Source organism: Chiloscyllium punctatum, chromosome 46 (genome assembly GCF_047496795.1).
Source record: "Chiloscyllium punctatum isolate Juve2018m chromosome 46, sChiPun1.3, whole genome shotgun sequence".
Lineage (NCBI taxonomy): Eukaryota > Metazoa > Chordata > Chondrichthyes > Orectolobiformes > Hemiscylliidae > Chiloscyllium > Chiloscyllium punctatum.
In genome coordinates, this window is record NC_092784.1 from 60280934 (window position 1) to 60294866 (window position 13933).

The 13933-nt window shown below is 51.3% G+C and overlaps 1 protein-coding gene across 4 annotated transcripts; it reads right to left on the reverse strand.

Annotated features, from left to right (window-relative positions):
* Positions 1-4077: 4077 nt before the first annotated feature.
* p2ry11 (purinergic receptor P2Y11) lies at positions 4078-11709 on the reverse strand. 4 transcript variants are annotated; one of them, XM_072564409.1, is made up of 2 exons: positions 11530-11709; positions 4078-5893 (listed from the first exon to the last, which is right to left on the reverse strand). In XM_072564409.1, the coding sequence occupies exon 2, from the start codon at positions 5764-5766 to the stop codon at positions 4825-4827; it is 942 nt and encodes a 313-aa protein (XP_072420510.1). In that variant the 5' UTR covers positions 5767-5893; positions 11530-11709; the 3' UTR covers positions 4078-4824. The 4 variants fall into 4 exon arrangements, with proteins under 4 accessions (XP_072420510.1, XP_072420512.1, XP_072420511.1 ...); XM_072564411.1 differs by lacking the exon at positions 11530-11709 and adding an exon at positions 10962-11053; XM_072564410.1 differs by lacking the exon at positions 11530-11709 and adding an exon at positions 9056-9202.
* Positions 11710-13933: the final 2224 nt, after the last annotated feature.

A 13933-nucleotide genomic window follows, 5' to 3' on the forward strand; every position in this document is an offset into this window, starting at 1 on the left:
GCAAATCTTAGCAGGACTTATACACTTAATGGTAAGGTCCTGGGGAGTGTTGCTGAACAAAGAGACCTTGGAGTGCAGGTTCATAGCTCCTTGAAAGTGGAGTCGTAGGTAGATAGAATAGTGAAGGCGGCGTTTGGTATGCTTTCCTTTATTGGTCAGAGTATTGAGTACAGGAGTTGGGAGGTCATGTTGCGGCTGTACAGGACATTGGTTAGGCCACTGTTGGAATATTGCATGCAATTCTGGTCTCCTTCCTATGGGAAAGATGTTGTGAAACTTGAAAGAGTTCAGAAAAGATTTCCAAGGATGTTGCCAGGGTTGGAGGGTCTGAGCTACAGGGAGAGGCTGAACAGGCTGGGGCTGTTTTCCCTGGAGCATCGGAGGCTGAGGGGTGACCTTATAGAAGTTTACAAAATTATGAGAGGCATGGATAGAGTAAATAGGCAAAGTCTTTTCCCTGGAGTCGGGCAGTCCAGAACTAGAGGGCATAGGTTTAGGGTGAGAGGGGAAAGATATAAAAGAGACCTAAGGGGCAACATTTTCACGTAGAGGGTGGTATATGTATGGAATGAGCTGCCTGAGGATGTGGTGGAGGCTGGTACAATTACAACATTTAAGAGGCATTTGGATGAGTATATGAATAGGAAGGGTTTGGAGGGATATGGGCCAGGTGCTGGCAGGTGGGACTAGATTGGGTTGGGATATCTGGTCGGCATGGACAGGTTGGACCGAAGGGTCTGTTTCCATGCTGTACATCTCTATGACTCTATGACACAGCTCTCTGCCCCCCTCCCTCAGGGACACAGCTCTCTCCCCCCCACTCAGGGACACAGGTCTCTGCCCCCTTCCTCACGGTCACAGCTCTCTCACCCCCTACCCCCTCTCATGGACACAGCTCTCTCCCCCCACCCCCTCCCCTCAGGAACACAGCTCTCTGCCCCTCCCTCACATTGAGTTGATGACCGAGTGGTTATGGTGAGGTATTTAACTCTCTGCCCCCCCCCCCCCCCTCCCTTTCAGCTGGGGCAGTGAAGCAGGGGATCTCTCCCCCAGTGCCCACATCCCCTTCTTTCCCGGATCACTAACAGTGAGCATCCTGCAAATCTGCTTCCTTGGTTGTCAGGTGACCACCTCAGGATGTGTAAAGCACTATATAAATGCACATCTTTCTTCCTCAAGCAAGCAGACCACTTGCATTTCCCAGTCTGACAGCTGCCTGTCTAAGGGGGAGTTGTCTATCCAGAGACAGACTGGATATTGCAGGGACACACTCATCTTGATCCAGCCTTAACCTGTGAGTCCTGAATCCTCACGGAATATCTCATTTCCTCAAACAACTGTTGTGTGTCTGATTAAATCCCATAGCTACGCAATGTCTCGTTGTTGATAAAGGAGATTTATGACTCTGTCTAACAACAGAAACATTTTGAAGACAGGTTAAATGTTGTATATAAACAGGACATCCTTAGTGTGCTGCATTAATGCCTGACCATTCACTAATCAGAATTTCCGCTTCAGAATGAACTTTAACTCTGCACTGGTTCCACTCCAGATGGTTTGTTCAGGATGATCTGGAGCCAGGTGGTTGGTCTGTCAGGCACTGGGCTGTGCGTCAGCCTCAGACCCAGACAGTTCCTGTCAGTCTCTGAGTCACCATTCACACACCCAGCCCGCATCGGCAGGGGATGTGGTGGTCACATGGTCAAAATCAGGGCATTCATAATGAATCTAGAATTAATCCTGACAGGTAGGGAGTCAGTGCTGAGGGAGTGCTGCACTGTCAGAGGGTCAGCGCTGAGGGAATGCCGCACTGTTGAATGGTCAGTGCTGAGGGAGTGCCACACCGTCGGTGGGTCAGTGCTGAGGCAGTGCTGCACTGTCAGTGGGTCAGTGCTGAGGGAGTGGGCACTGTCGGAGGGTCAGTGCTGAGGGAGTGCCGCACTGTTGAATGGTCAGTGCTGAGGGAGTGCCACACCGTCGGTGGGTCAGTGCTGAGGCAGTGCTGCACTGTCAGTGGGTCAGTGCTGAGGGAGTGGGCACTGTCAGTGGGTCAGTGCTGAGGGAGTGCCGCACTGTCAGTGGGTCAGTGCTGAGGATTGGGCGCTGTCAGTGGGTCAGTGCTGAGGGAGTGGGCGCTGTCAGAGGGTCAGTGCTGAGGGAGTGCTGCACTGTCGGTGGGTCAGGGCTGAGGGAGCACTGCATTGTTGGTGGGTCAGTGCTGAGGGAGTGCCACACTGTTGGTGGGTCAGTGCTGAGGGAGTGCTGCACTGTCAAAGGGCCAGTGCTGAGGGAGTGCCGCACTGTCAGTGGATCAGTGCTGAGGAAGTGGGCACTGTCAGTGGGTCAGTGCTGAGGGAGCACCGCACTGTTGGTAGGTCAGTGCTGAGGGAGTGCCGCACTCTCATAGAGTCAGTGCTGAGGGAGTGCTGCACTGTCAGTGGGTCAGTGCTGAGGGAGCACCGCACTGTTGGTGGGTCAGTGCTGAGGGAGTGCCGCACTGCTGGAGGGTCAGTGCTGAAGGAGTGGTCACTGTCAGTGGGTCAGTGCTGAGGGAGCGCCGCACTGTCAGTGGGTCAGTGCTGAGGGAGCGCCGCACTGTCGGAGGGTCAGTGCTGAGGGAGTGTCGCACTGTCGGAGGGTCAGTGCTGAGGGAGTGTCGCACTGTCGGAGGGTCAGTGCTGAGGGAGTGCCGCACTGTCGGAGGGTCAGTGCTGAGGGAGTGCCGCACTGTCAGTGGGTCAGTGCTGAGGGAGTGCCGCACTGTTGGAGGGTCAGTGCTGAGGGAGGGGCACTGTCGGGGTTCAGTGCTGAGGGAGTGGGCACTGTCGGGGGGTCAGTGCTGAGGGAGTGGGCACTGTCGGGGGGTCAGTGCTGAAGGAGTGGTCGCTGTCAGTGGGTCAGTGCTGAGGGAGTGCCGCACTGTCAGTGGGTCAGTGCTGAGGGAGTGCCGCACTGTCGGAGGGTCAGTGCTGAGGGAGGGGCACTGTCGGGGTTCAGTGCTGAGGGAGTGGGCACTGTCGGGGGGTCAGTACTGAGGGAGCACTGCACTGTCGGAGGGTCAGTGCTGAGGGAGTGCCGCACTGTCGGAGGGTCAGTGCTGAGGGAGGGGCACTGTCGGGGTTCAGTGCTGAGGGAGTGGGCACTGTCGGGGGGTCAGTGCTGAGGGAGTGGGCACTGTCGGGGGGTCAGTGCTGAGGGAGCACTGCACTGTCGGAGGGTCAGTGCTGAAGGAGTGGGGACTGTTGGAGGGTCAGTGCTGGGGGAGCACCGCACTGTCGGAGGGTCAGTGCTGAGGGAGTGCCGCACTGTCCGAGGGTCAGTGCTGAGGGAGTGCCGCACTGTCGGAGGGTCAGTGCTGAGGGAGTGCCGGATTGTCGGAGGGTCAGTGCTGAGGGAGTGGGCACTGTCGGAGGGTCAGTGCTGAGGGAGTGCCGCACTGTCGGAGAGTCAGTACACTGGGCAGTTACGCTTGTCTCTGGGAACAGGGTGAGGTGTGTCTAGTTGTTCCACTACTCCCTCAGCATCATCACTCATTTTGACAGTCTAGAGAATCATATGGTTTTATTCCAGGCTGTTTCCAGGCCACATCTTTGCAGTTTTTTTGCGAGGAACCGTTTCCCAAGCAGAATGTTCCATTGTTTTTATAACAATCAGTCATCAATTCCTTCCATTCAAGCATTCTTCCCTGTTAGAAGTTACCAAGTCGACGTTGTACTGACCATTCTGTTCCTGCGTTACTCAACAATTAAGTCAGGAAATTGACCCTTGATCCTATTTTGTTCAGAATAAACCAAATCTGACTGTGCCGGAGGTGGGAAGTGTGGGAGAGAGGGTTTGTGTGTTCTACCAGGCAACTGTCATCAGCTGATATCCTCAGGTGGGAAACACTGAAGGAAATGAGAAATCTCCCTGTCCTGGGATCCGAGAGGAATTGAAACAGTGAATCTCACATCATGGGAGTACAGAGAGGGGAGAGCAAACACTTCACTGTGAGGTGGCACTGTCAATAAAATTTTTTAGTCACAATTTTGAAAATTCAAAGGATAAATTTACAATTGTAAATATATTGATGGAGTTTATTTAATTATTGTACATTCAGACTTGGTTGTCATCTCCAGAAGCATATTTTATTAAGACTGTATTCCATCAGCAATGTGAGGTTGGGTTGAATTTCTGTACAATTTGTGTCATGTTGAGACATGATGGAAAGGATCAATTGAGAGCATTTTAAAAATCCTTTATTTTAAACATTGTTACAACCTGGGTAATCATGGGGAGATTGTAAAGGTGTTAACGACTTAGAGAGGTATCTCGCCAAATAGTGATGAGATGAGATGAGATGAGTTAATGACTGAGTGAACGACCCACATGAACCCAGCACAAGGAGGGCTGCTTAATAAATGTCTCCCCCCTAACATCCCAAGAATTTGTATTTTCATTCACCATGGTGTCCAAGTGTCGCTGGCTGGGCCTGTATTTATTGCCCATTGCTATCTGGCCTGGAGGAGGTGGGGGGTCAGTTGCTTTCTTGAACTGCTGCAAGTTTTACGGCATTTCCAAGGTGTCTCCGGGTGGTTGATGCCCTCTAGCATCACAGGATCTTTGGGGCATGTCTACACAGCATCATCTAGGTAGTACACACTGCTGCTACTGAGCGTCGGGGGGGGGCAGGGGGAGTGGATGCAGTGCCAATCAACGGGGCTGCTTTGTCTTGGATGGTGTTGAGCTCCTTGAGTGTTGTTGCTCATCCAGGGCAAGTATTCCCTGACCCTCCTGAGTTGTGGGTAAGTGGGCAGGCTGTGGGGAGACATGTATAGAAGGTGGTTAACACTGTGTTACCTCTGTGCTGACAATGCTCTGTGTGCACCTCTGACACACCTCCCTGACATTGTTGAGGATGGCAGCGTACACCAGGGGGTGGATACACATGGTGAGAGTGAGCAGACACTTGCTCACCTGGTAGACGGTGTATATGTCACCGGGCCTCCCCTTGTCCAGGTCGTGTAAGCGTCGGTATAGGTTAATGTTTCTCAGGATGGTGAATGGAATGAAGGATACAATGTACAACACAATGACAGCACAGACCAGCAGAACAACCTGCCTCCTCTCTGAGCCTGTCACTGACTGACTACTGTGCACCTTCCAGAATATACAAATGTAGGAGAAGGCAGTCACTGCAAAGGGCAGGGCACAGCCGAAAACAGCAAGGAACAGGCTGTAGGAGAAATACCGTGGGAGCTGCTCATCGCTGGAGGAGCCCAAACACTCGCTTCTGTTCCTGGCCACTTCCACTTCAGAGAAGACGAATGTCGGGGAGGTGATGACGATGGAGAGAGTCCAGCTGAGCAAACTGACCAACCAGGCGTGTTTGGGCTGGATGTACTTGTGGGTAAACAGGGGGTGAACAATTCCCAGGTAGCGGTTAACGCTGATACAGGTGATCAGGAACATACTCCCGTACAGGTTACAGGTGAACAGGAAGCGTTCGATCTTACAAAGTGCCTGCCCAAAGATCCAGTCCTTATTGTTGGAGTAATAAACAATCAGGAGAGGCAGGGTGGTGATGTACACCAGGTCATTCACTGCAAGGGTAAAGGCGAAGATGATGCCAGTGTGCCAGGTCTTAACCCTGCTCAGGAAGAACCAGATAGCCAGGGAGTTGGCGATAAAAGCCCAGATGAACTCAATGCTGAATATTGGAGGCAGTAATGCCTTTTGGACATCAGCAAATGAAGCATTGGTTAACGTTTTCGCTCCCACCGCCATTTCCACTCGTCTTCAGCTGATCCAGTTTTCAGTTTCCAACAGCTCCTTGTTTGGAGGTTCTGTGTGTGTATGTTGGGGGGAGGTGGGAGATAGAGAGGGGTCACTGGCATCCGTCACTGTCCACTTCCTGTGGATAGAATGGTAAATGTGAGACTCATAGAAACCCAAGAGGCCTCTCTAACCCTCACCCTTTGACACCGTTACTCTGCTGATCCTGAGCTTCTGGATTCAACAGCGTTTCAGTTTGAACCTGAACAAAACAAAAACCCCAGGAGAAGACCAGGGCCCTGAGGGAAAATGAGAGGGTGGGGGTAAAGCTTTCAGGCCATTGTTCATCAGAATTATCGGCCAGGCCTCAGCAAGTGAAACACAAGTGGCGACTGGGTGGTAACCTTTGAAAAAGAAACACCCAGTTTCCCATCTAATTGATTCGATCACCCAAACAGAAATGTCAGGGATTCACCTGGATTCCCAAGGGCAAGGTCCCAACTCCAAACCATTCATGAACAGGAATTCTGGAGTGGGGGCAGCTTGGGGGGCCTCTGATTGGATAGAGGGGGCAGCTGGGAGGCCTCTGATTGGACAGAGGGGGCAGCTGAGGGGCCTCTGATTGGATAGAGGGGACAGCTGAGGGGCTTCTGGTTGGACAGAGGAAGCAGCTGGGGGGCCTCTGATTGGACAGAGGGAGCAGCTGGGGGGCTTCTGATTGGACAGAGGAAGCAGCTGGGGGCCCTCTGATTGGACAGAGGAAGCAGCTGGGGGGCCTCTGATTGGACATGGGGGGAGCTGGTGGGACTCTGCTTATACAGAGGGCGCAGCCTGGGGGACTCTGATTGGGCAGGGGGGCCTCTGATTGGACAGAGGGGGCAGCTGGGGGGGTCCTCTGATTGGACAGAGGGGGCAACTGGTGGGATTTTGATTGGACAGAGGGGATAGCTGGGAGGCCTCTGATTGGACAGAGGGGGCAGTCTCGGGGACTCTGATTGGACGGGGGGGGCAGGTGGTGGGACTCTGATTGGACAGAGGGGGCAGCTGGGGGGCCTCTGATTGGACAGAGGGGGCAGCTAGGGGGACTCTAATTGGACAGGAGGGCAGCTGGTGGGACTCTGATTGGTTGGGGGGGCAGCTGGGGGACTCTGAACGGATGGGGGGGGCAGGTGGGGGGGCCTCTGATTGGACAGAGGGGGTAACTGGGGGGGGGGGACTCTGATTGGACAGAGGGGGCAGCTGAGAGGAATCTGATTGGATAGAGGGGGCAGCTGGGGGGACTGATTGGACAGAGGGGGCAGATAGGGGGACTCTGATTAGACAGAGGGGGTAGCTGGGGGGACTGATTGGACAGAGGGGGCAGCTAGGGGGACTCTGATTGGACAGAGGGAGCAGCTAGGGGGACTCTGATTGGACAGAGGGGGCAGATAGGGGGACTCTGATTGGACAGAGGGAGTCGCTACATTATCTGTTGGAAGCAAACTTATGGAGAGAGCAAAGGAAATACTGAAAATCCCCAGCAGCTTTGAAAGTATCTGAAAGGGAGAGAAACAGAGAAACATTTTCATGCATTGAGCGATTAAATTGAGGGTATGTAGTGCCTGAGAGTGTGGAGGAGGCAGCTGCAGGTTGGTCTCTGAATAAAAACCAAATATTGTGGATGCTGGAAATCTGAAACAAACACAGGTAATGTTGGAGAATCCCAGATAGTTCCAGTGTTCCTTCAGAAAACGAGAGCAGCCAAATCCACCAGGATGCCTGTGTTAGTTGGAGCTCTGTGGGTCCCAGTCTGTGATTCACATTCCACTGACCAAAGACATTTCTCCTCATCTCTGTTCTTGGTTCTCCAGGCTGGGGGAAACTAACATCTTCTTGAACAAGTAATCTGTAATTGTTGACTGAGATCACCCCACATTCATCAAAGCTGCAGGTAAGGCAGAGCCAGCTTACAAGGTCTATCGCTGCAGGTAACGCCTTTTGGATTTCCCAGGGGAGATTTCAACTCACGTCCGTGCTGTTGGACTGGACCTTCAGATTACCTGCCACCTCCAAAAAGACCCCACCACCAGGGATATATTTCCCTCTCCACCCCTTTCCGCCTTCCACAAAGACTGTTCCCTCCGTGACTACCTGGTCAGGTCCACGCCCCCCCTATGACCCACCCTCCCATCCTGGCACCTTCCCCTGCCACCGCAGGGACTGTAAAACCTGCGCCCACACCTCCTCCCTCACCTCTATCCAAGGCCCTAAAGGAGCCTTCCACATCCATCAAAGTTTCACCTGCACATCCACCAATATCATTTATTGTATCCGTTGCTCCCGATGCGGTCTCCTCTACACTGGGGAGACTGGGCGCCTCCTAGCAGAGCGCTTTAGGGAACATCTCCGGGACACCTGCACCAATCAATCACACCGCCCTGTGACCCAACATTTCAACTCCCCCTCCCACTCTGCCGAGGACATGGAGGTCCTGGGCCTCCTTCACCGCCGCTCCCTCACCACCAGACGCCTGGAGGAAGAACGCCTCATCTTCCGCCTCGGAACACCTCAATCCCAGGGCATCAATGTGGACTTCAACAGTTTCCTCATTTCCCCTTCCCCCACCTCACCCCAGCTCCAGCCTTCCAGCTCAGCGCCGTCCCTATGACCTGACCTACCTGCCTATTTTCCTTTCCACCTATCCACTTCACCCTCCTCTCTGACCTATCACCTCCATCCCCAACCCGCATCTCATTTATTTCTCCACCCTGGAGACTCCCTGCCTGTATTCCTGATGACGGGCTTTTGCCCGAAACGTCGATTACCCTGTTACTGCACATCACTCCAAAATCGTTGAAAACACAATATCTGGTTGGATTGGCTGTGTGCAAATAAGCTGCCCACTCCAGCAACGATAACTGTATTCCATAGTAGCATTTCATTGGCTGCCCAGCTCCTTAGGACATGCTGAGGATCTGAATGGTTCTTCAGCAATGCAAGTCCTACAAGGCTGGGTCTGGGTGGGTTGCTCTTCGGAGGGACGGTGTGGACTTGTTGGGCCGAAGTTTCCACACTGTAAGTAATCTAATCATCTAATCTGACTGCACGATCTGCACGTTTTAAAAACAGAGCAGCAGGCACTGTCGAGGACCTCCAGTAACAAAGATCAAATTGCAGCATGTCTCTTCAGAAGGTCTGTGTCCAAAAATAAGCGCATGTGGCAGCTGCTAAGTTTAAACTTGACAGTGTATGCTCAGAATTATTTTCACCGGGCCAGGTAAAGTCAAAATAGAAAAGAACTCACAGCTCTCGGTGTGGGTACCTTAAATTCGGGACAGAGAGCAGTCACCCAGCAGTGTCTCTGCCCCACAATGAGGTCGGGTCCAAACTCCCCTCTCTCCCAAGATTCAATCAATTCAGTAAACACAGAGCCTCGGATACACCACAGCGCTGGCATACTGGGCCGTTTGGTAATTTTAGCCTTCTGCTCGGGCTGAAATAACTCCAGAGAGAGAGTTCCCCGTCACCAAGTCCCCCTTTATTTACACATGCACAGTCCATGTCACTGACTCTGCTCGGACAGATCTGGCTCCCAGAGTGAGCAAGGGCCCCTGAGCGTCGTGTGTGTGTGTGTGTCTGTGTGTGTGTATGTGTGTGTGTGTGTGTGTGTGTATGTGTGTCTGTGTGTGTCTGTCTGTGTGTGTGTGTCTATGTGTGTCTGTATGTGTCTATGTGTGTGTGTGTATGTGTGTGTGTGTGTGTGTCTGTCTGTCTGTCTGTCTGTCTGTGTGTGTGTCTATGTGTGTCTGTATGTGTCTATGTGTGTGTGTGTGTGTGTGTGTCAGCCAGGGTTTCCTGGTTGGACCCAGTTAACAGCCCCAATCAGGGTTGAAGGGTGACTTTATACAGGTTTTGAAAATCATAAGGAGCACAAATAGAGTTAACGGTAGGTGTCTATTCCCTAGGATGGGGAATTTCAAGACTAGCGAACACGAGGTCAAGGTGAGAGGAGAGAGGTTTAAAAAGGACAGAAGGGGCAACTTTTTTTACACAGAAAGTGGTTCGCATGTGGAATGAACTTCCTGAGAAAATTGTGGATGCAGTATCTAAAAGATATTTAGATAAGTCCATGAATAGGAAAGGTTTGGAGGGATACGGGCCAGGAGCAGGCAGGTGGGACTCGTTCAGTTTGGGATTATGGTCAGCATGGACTGGGTGGGCCGAAGGGTCTGATTCCATGCTGGATGACTCTATGACTCTATTACAGGAGATGAGGCCATGTTCAAAATGGATCAGAAGGATTTTTCATATCCACCTGGGAAGGCCAACAGGTTTTCATTTTCAGCCAGCACTGAGTACATTCAACAGTGCCCACTCCCTCAGCACTGACCCTCCGACAGTGCCCACTCCCTCAGCACTGACCCTCCGACGGTGCCCACTCCCTCAGCACTGACCCTCCGACGGTGCCCACTCCCTCAGCACTGACCCTCCGACGGTGCCCACTCCCTCAGCACTGACCCTCTGACGGTGCCCACTCCCTCAGCACTGACCCTCCGACAGTGCCCACTCCGTCAGCACTGACCCTCCGACAGTGCCCACTCCCTCAGCACTGATCCTCCAACAGTGCCCACTCTCTCAGCACTGACCTCCGACAGTGCGGCACTCCCTCAGCACTGACCCTCCGACAGTGCGGCACTCCCTCAGCACCGACCCTCCGACGGTGCCCACTCCCTCAGCACTGACCCTCTGACGGTGCCCACTCCCTCAGCACTGACCCTCCGACAGTGCCCACTCCGTCAGCACTGACCCTCCGACAGTGCCCACTCCCTCAGCACTGATCCTCCAACAGTGCCCACTCTCTCAGCACTGACCTCCGACAGTGCGGCACTCCCTCAGCACTGACCCTCCGACAGTGCGGCACTCCCTCAGCACCGACCCTCCGACAGTGCGGCACTCCCTCAGCACTGACCCTCTGACAGTGCGGCACCCCCTCAGCACTGACCGTCCGACAGTGTGGCACTCCCTCAGCACCGACCCTCCGACAGTGCCCACTCCCTCAGCACTGACTCTCCGTCAGTGCCCACTCCCTCTGCACTGACCTTCCGACAGTGCAGCACTCCCTCAGCATTGACCCTCCGACAGTCCCCACTCCCTCAGCACTGACCCTCCGACAGTGCCCACTCCCTCAGCACTGACCGTCTGACAGTGCCCACTCCCTCAGCACTGACCCTCCGATAGTGCAGCACTCCCTCAGCGCTGTGTGTCAGGCTGGATTTCTGCCATCAGTGGGGGCCTTACACTGACAGTTTCCAGACCCCAAGATGGAGCTGTCTCAGTATCTTTTGCTGCTGCAGATTTTTTGAAATGTATTTGAACAGGATGAGATTTTAGAGAGCGGCAGAGGAAGTGATTTTATTGTAACCAACTTTCTAACCCCATCGAACCACGTGGCTGTGATTTGAGGCTCCTAAAATATTATTCCTTCTAATTGTTGGAACCAAATTGCAGCAGAGAAAGGCTGGTTTGTCATCGCCTGTAAATGTTCACTGATCCAAGTACATTATCCAAAGCCTCTGTGTGTTACTGAGAACATGCCAGTTGTTTCCCAGAGAAAATAAAGTGCAATGATAAAATGTATTCCCCTACCCTCCCCGAGAAAAAAAATCATTTAACAACTGTGTTACGGTAAAGAGGGAATGAAATTCAAAACACACTGCCCCGATCAGATTTAATGGTATCACTGGAAGCTGTAAACACGATGAAAATCACAGTTAAAACATCTTCTCTCACGCTTACCTGCCACAAGTAAATCAACAATCCAGAATTTTTGAATGCTTTTGCAAGTAGGAATTCTGTTCCGTGAAGCAAGCGCGTCCTTATTTTAGACAGTTCCTTTCTTGTACCTCGCTTGTTTAACTGTTTCGTCTGTGCAGCATGTTATTGAACATTTCAGAAAGATGTGTTCACAATGGGTGGATACAAACCAGCCATGCACTTGTTACTTCCTGTGTGGGATTTGAACAGGAAACCCATTTCAGTTTGAGTTCTTATCACACCAAAATATGCGCTTGTACAGCATTTTGGGTTTTTGGCTGGACTATGTTTTGATTCCAAACTCTTTCAGCTGAGTTCTCAGTTTGATCCGTGGTTGGAAAGTAACAATCACCTTCCGTTCCACGGACTCAAAGAGAGCAGAAAGCAAAGGACCAGCATTTGTTCAGCGTGGATCCCTCACCCATTGACTCACTAACGATGGAGTCAGGCTCCAAGCGGAGGCATGCCTAGTTGAATGTCCCACAAACTTTCAGGTTCACATGACAATCAGTACTTGCTGAAAATTCCTTCAGGGATGCTGGTGTCACTGAGCTATTGCCCTGGAGAAGGTGATGGTGCGAGTGGAGGGGGATTCCAGCACCCTCCTGATTTGTATCTTGTGGACAGGCTTTGGGGAGTCAGAAGGGGAGTTACTCGCTGCAGGATTCCAGCCTCTGACCTGCTGTTGTGTTTGTATAGTGAGTCCAGTCTTAAGTTTTTGGGTAATGGTAGCCCCCATGATGTTGATAGTGGGGGATTCAGTGATGGTGGCACCACTGAATGTCAAAGGGCTGTGGTTAGATTCTGTCTTGTTAAAGATGGCCTTAGTGTTGTCTGAATGCTACTACCACTTAATATGGACATGAACTGTTTCAGTACCTGAGGAATTGTAAATGGTACAATTATTATTAAACTTTCATCTCCTTACCCTTACAGTACAGACTGATGCTAACAAAGCTCAGCAGAGTGAAATACTGACTGGATATCTCTGAGAGATTACAGCATTTTTTATTATTCCAAACAACCCCAAAAACCATGAAGTGCTTTGGAATGTCCCGAAAGGCGCTATGAAAATGCACATCTTACTGCCTCACAGGAGGCAGCCTGAGCCAGTCTCTGAATTTCTGTATCCACAATGGACGTCCCAAACACCAACACAGCTCATGCATTTAATTAAAATCAGACACAAAATTGATTCATTCATCGAGATACCACAGACAATGAACCATTTTTCCCTTCGGTACGCCAAGCAGTGATTTCACAAATAGCTCCAAAATTAACATTGAATCCGAGTGGACAAATATTGAGTTGGATCCTGTTGTGCTGCCATTACATAATAAGCAGCAAACACAAACCCAGAGGTAAAGCTGTGGTTGCAAGTCTGAGCTAGCAACACTTTCAATACAGTCACGTCCCAATGGTCTCAACTCCTGAGCGTGGTTCAAATGCTCAAAATGCAGCAGGTTCAGTAACGGTTTTATTCACAGAATGACAGTGTCACATGAAGGTGTCTCCACCAGCACAGCACTGAAATATCACCCTCAGTGAGACTTAGCATCGCCTGAGACTCAGTGACAACTAAATGCAGGAAATTACTGAGCGGGGAGAGCCTACCGTTAAGGTGAAAGATCAGGAGGAAAAATTCATTCATCCAGAATCTGGAAAGTACTGCCTGGGAGGATGAACATGATTTAATTTGATTTGATTTATTGTTGTCACGTGTACCTAAGTACAGTGAAAAGTTCTGTTTTGTGAGCAGTACAGACAGATCATAACAAACAAGGACATACAGTCCATAGGGTGGTTGGACAGAGCAATGCACGTGGATTACATCTGCACAGGAGCTGCACAACAGCAAGATTAGAGTGGAAATCAGAGAGGTCCATTCAGCAGGTTGCTAACATCAGAGAAGAAGCTGTTCTTCAACCTGACAGTGGAGGCTCGAAACCTCACAGCCTTTAAGAAATCCTTGAATGTGCACTTAAACATTGAAAGCTTTGGGCCAAATACTGGGAAGTGGGATTATTGGAGAGGTTGATGCAGACTCAATGGGCTGAAGGTTCTCTTGTTGCTGGATAACTCAATGACTATGACTCTATGAAAGGAAGGTGTAACTGTGGAGAGGTAATGCAGGGTTCCTTGCTTGTTCCTAGGTGACAATCAGCTACACACACTGTTGGTGAGCAGTAGGACATCTAATTTAATGTTACACATTATTCACTCAGTTTTTAAAAGATCAATGAAAGGACACAGTCCTGAGAAACCAGCTGTCTGGTTGTTTCATTTAGACATTGACTTGGTGCAGCTGGGGAAAGACAGCAGTGAGAGTCCAGATTGATCTCTTATTGTAGAGCGTCTGGAAGAGATTTCAGTACCATGATGCCTC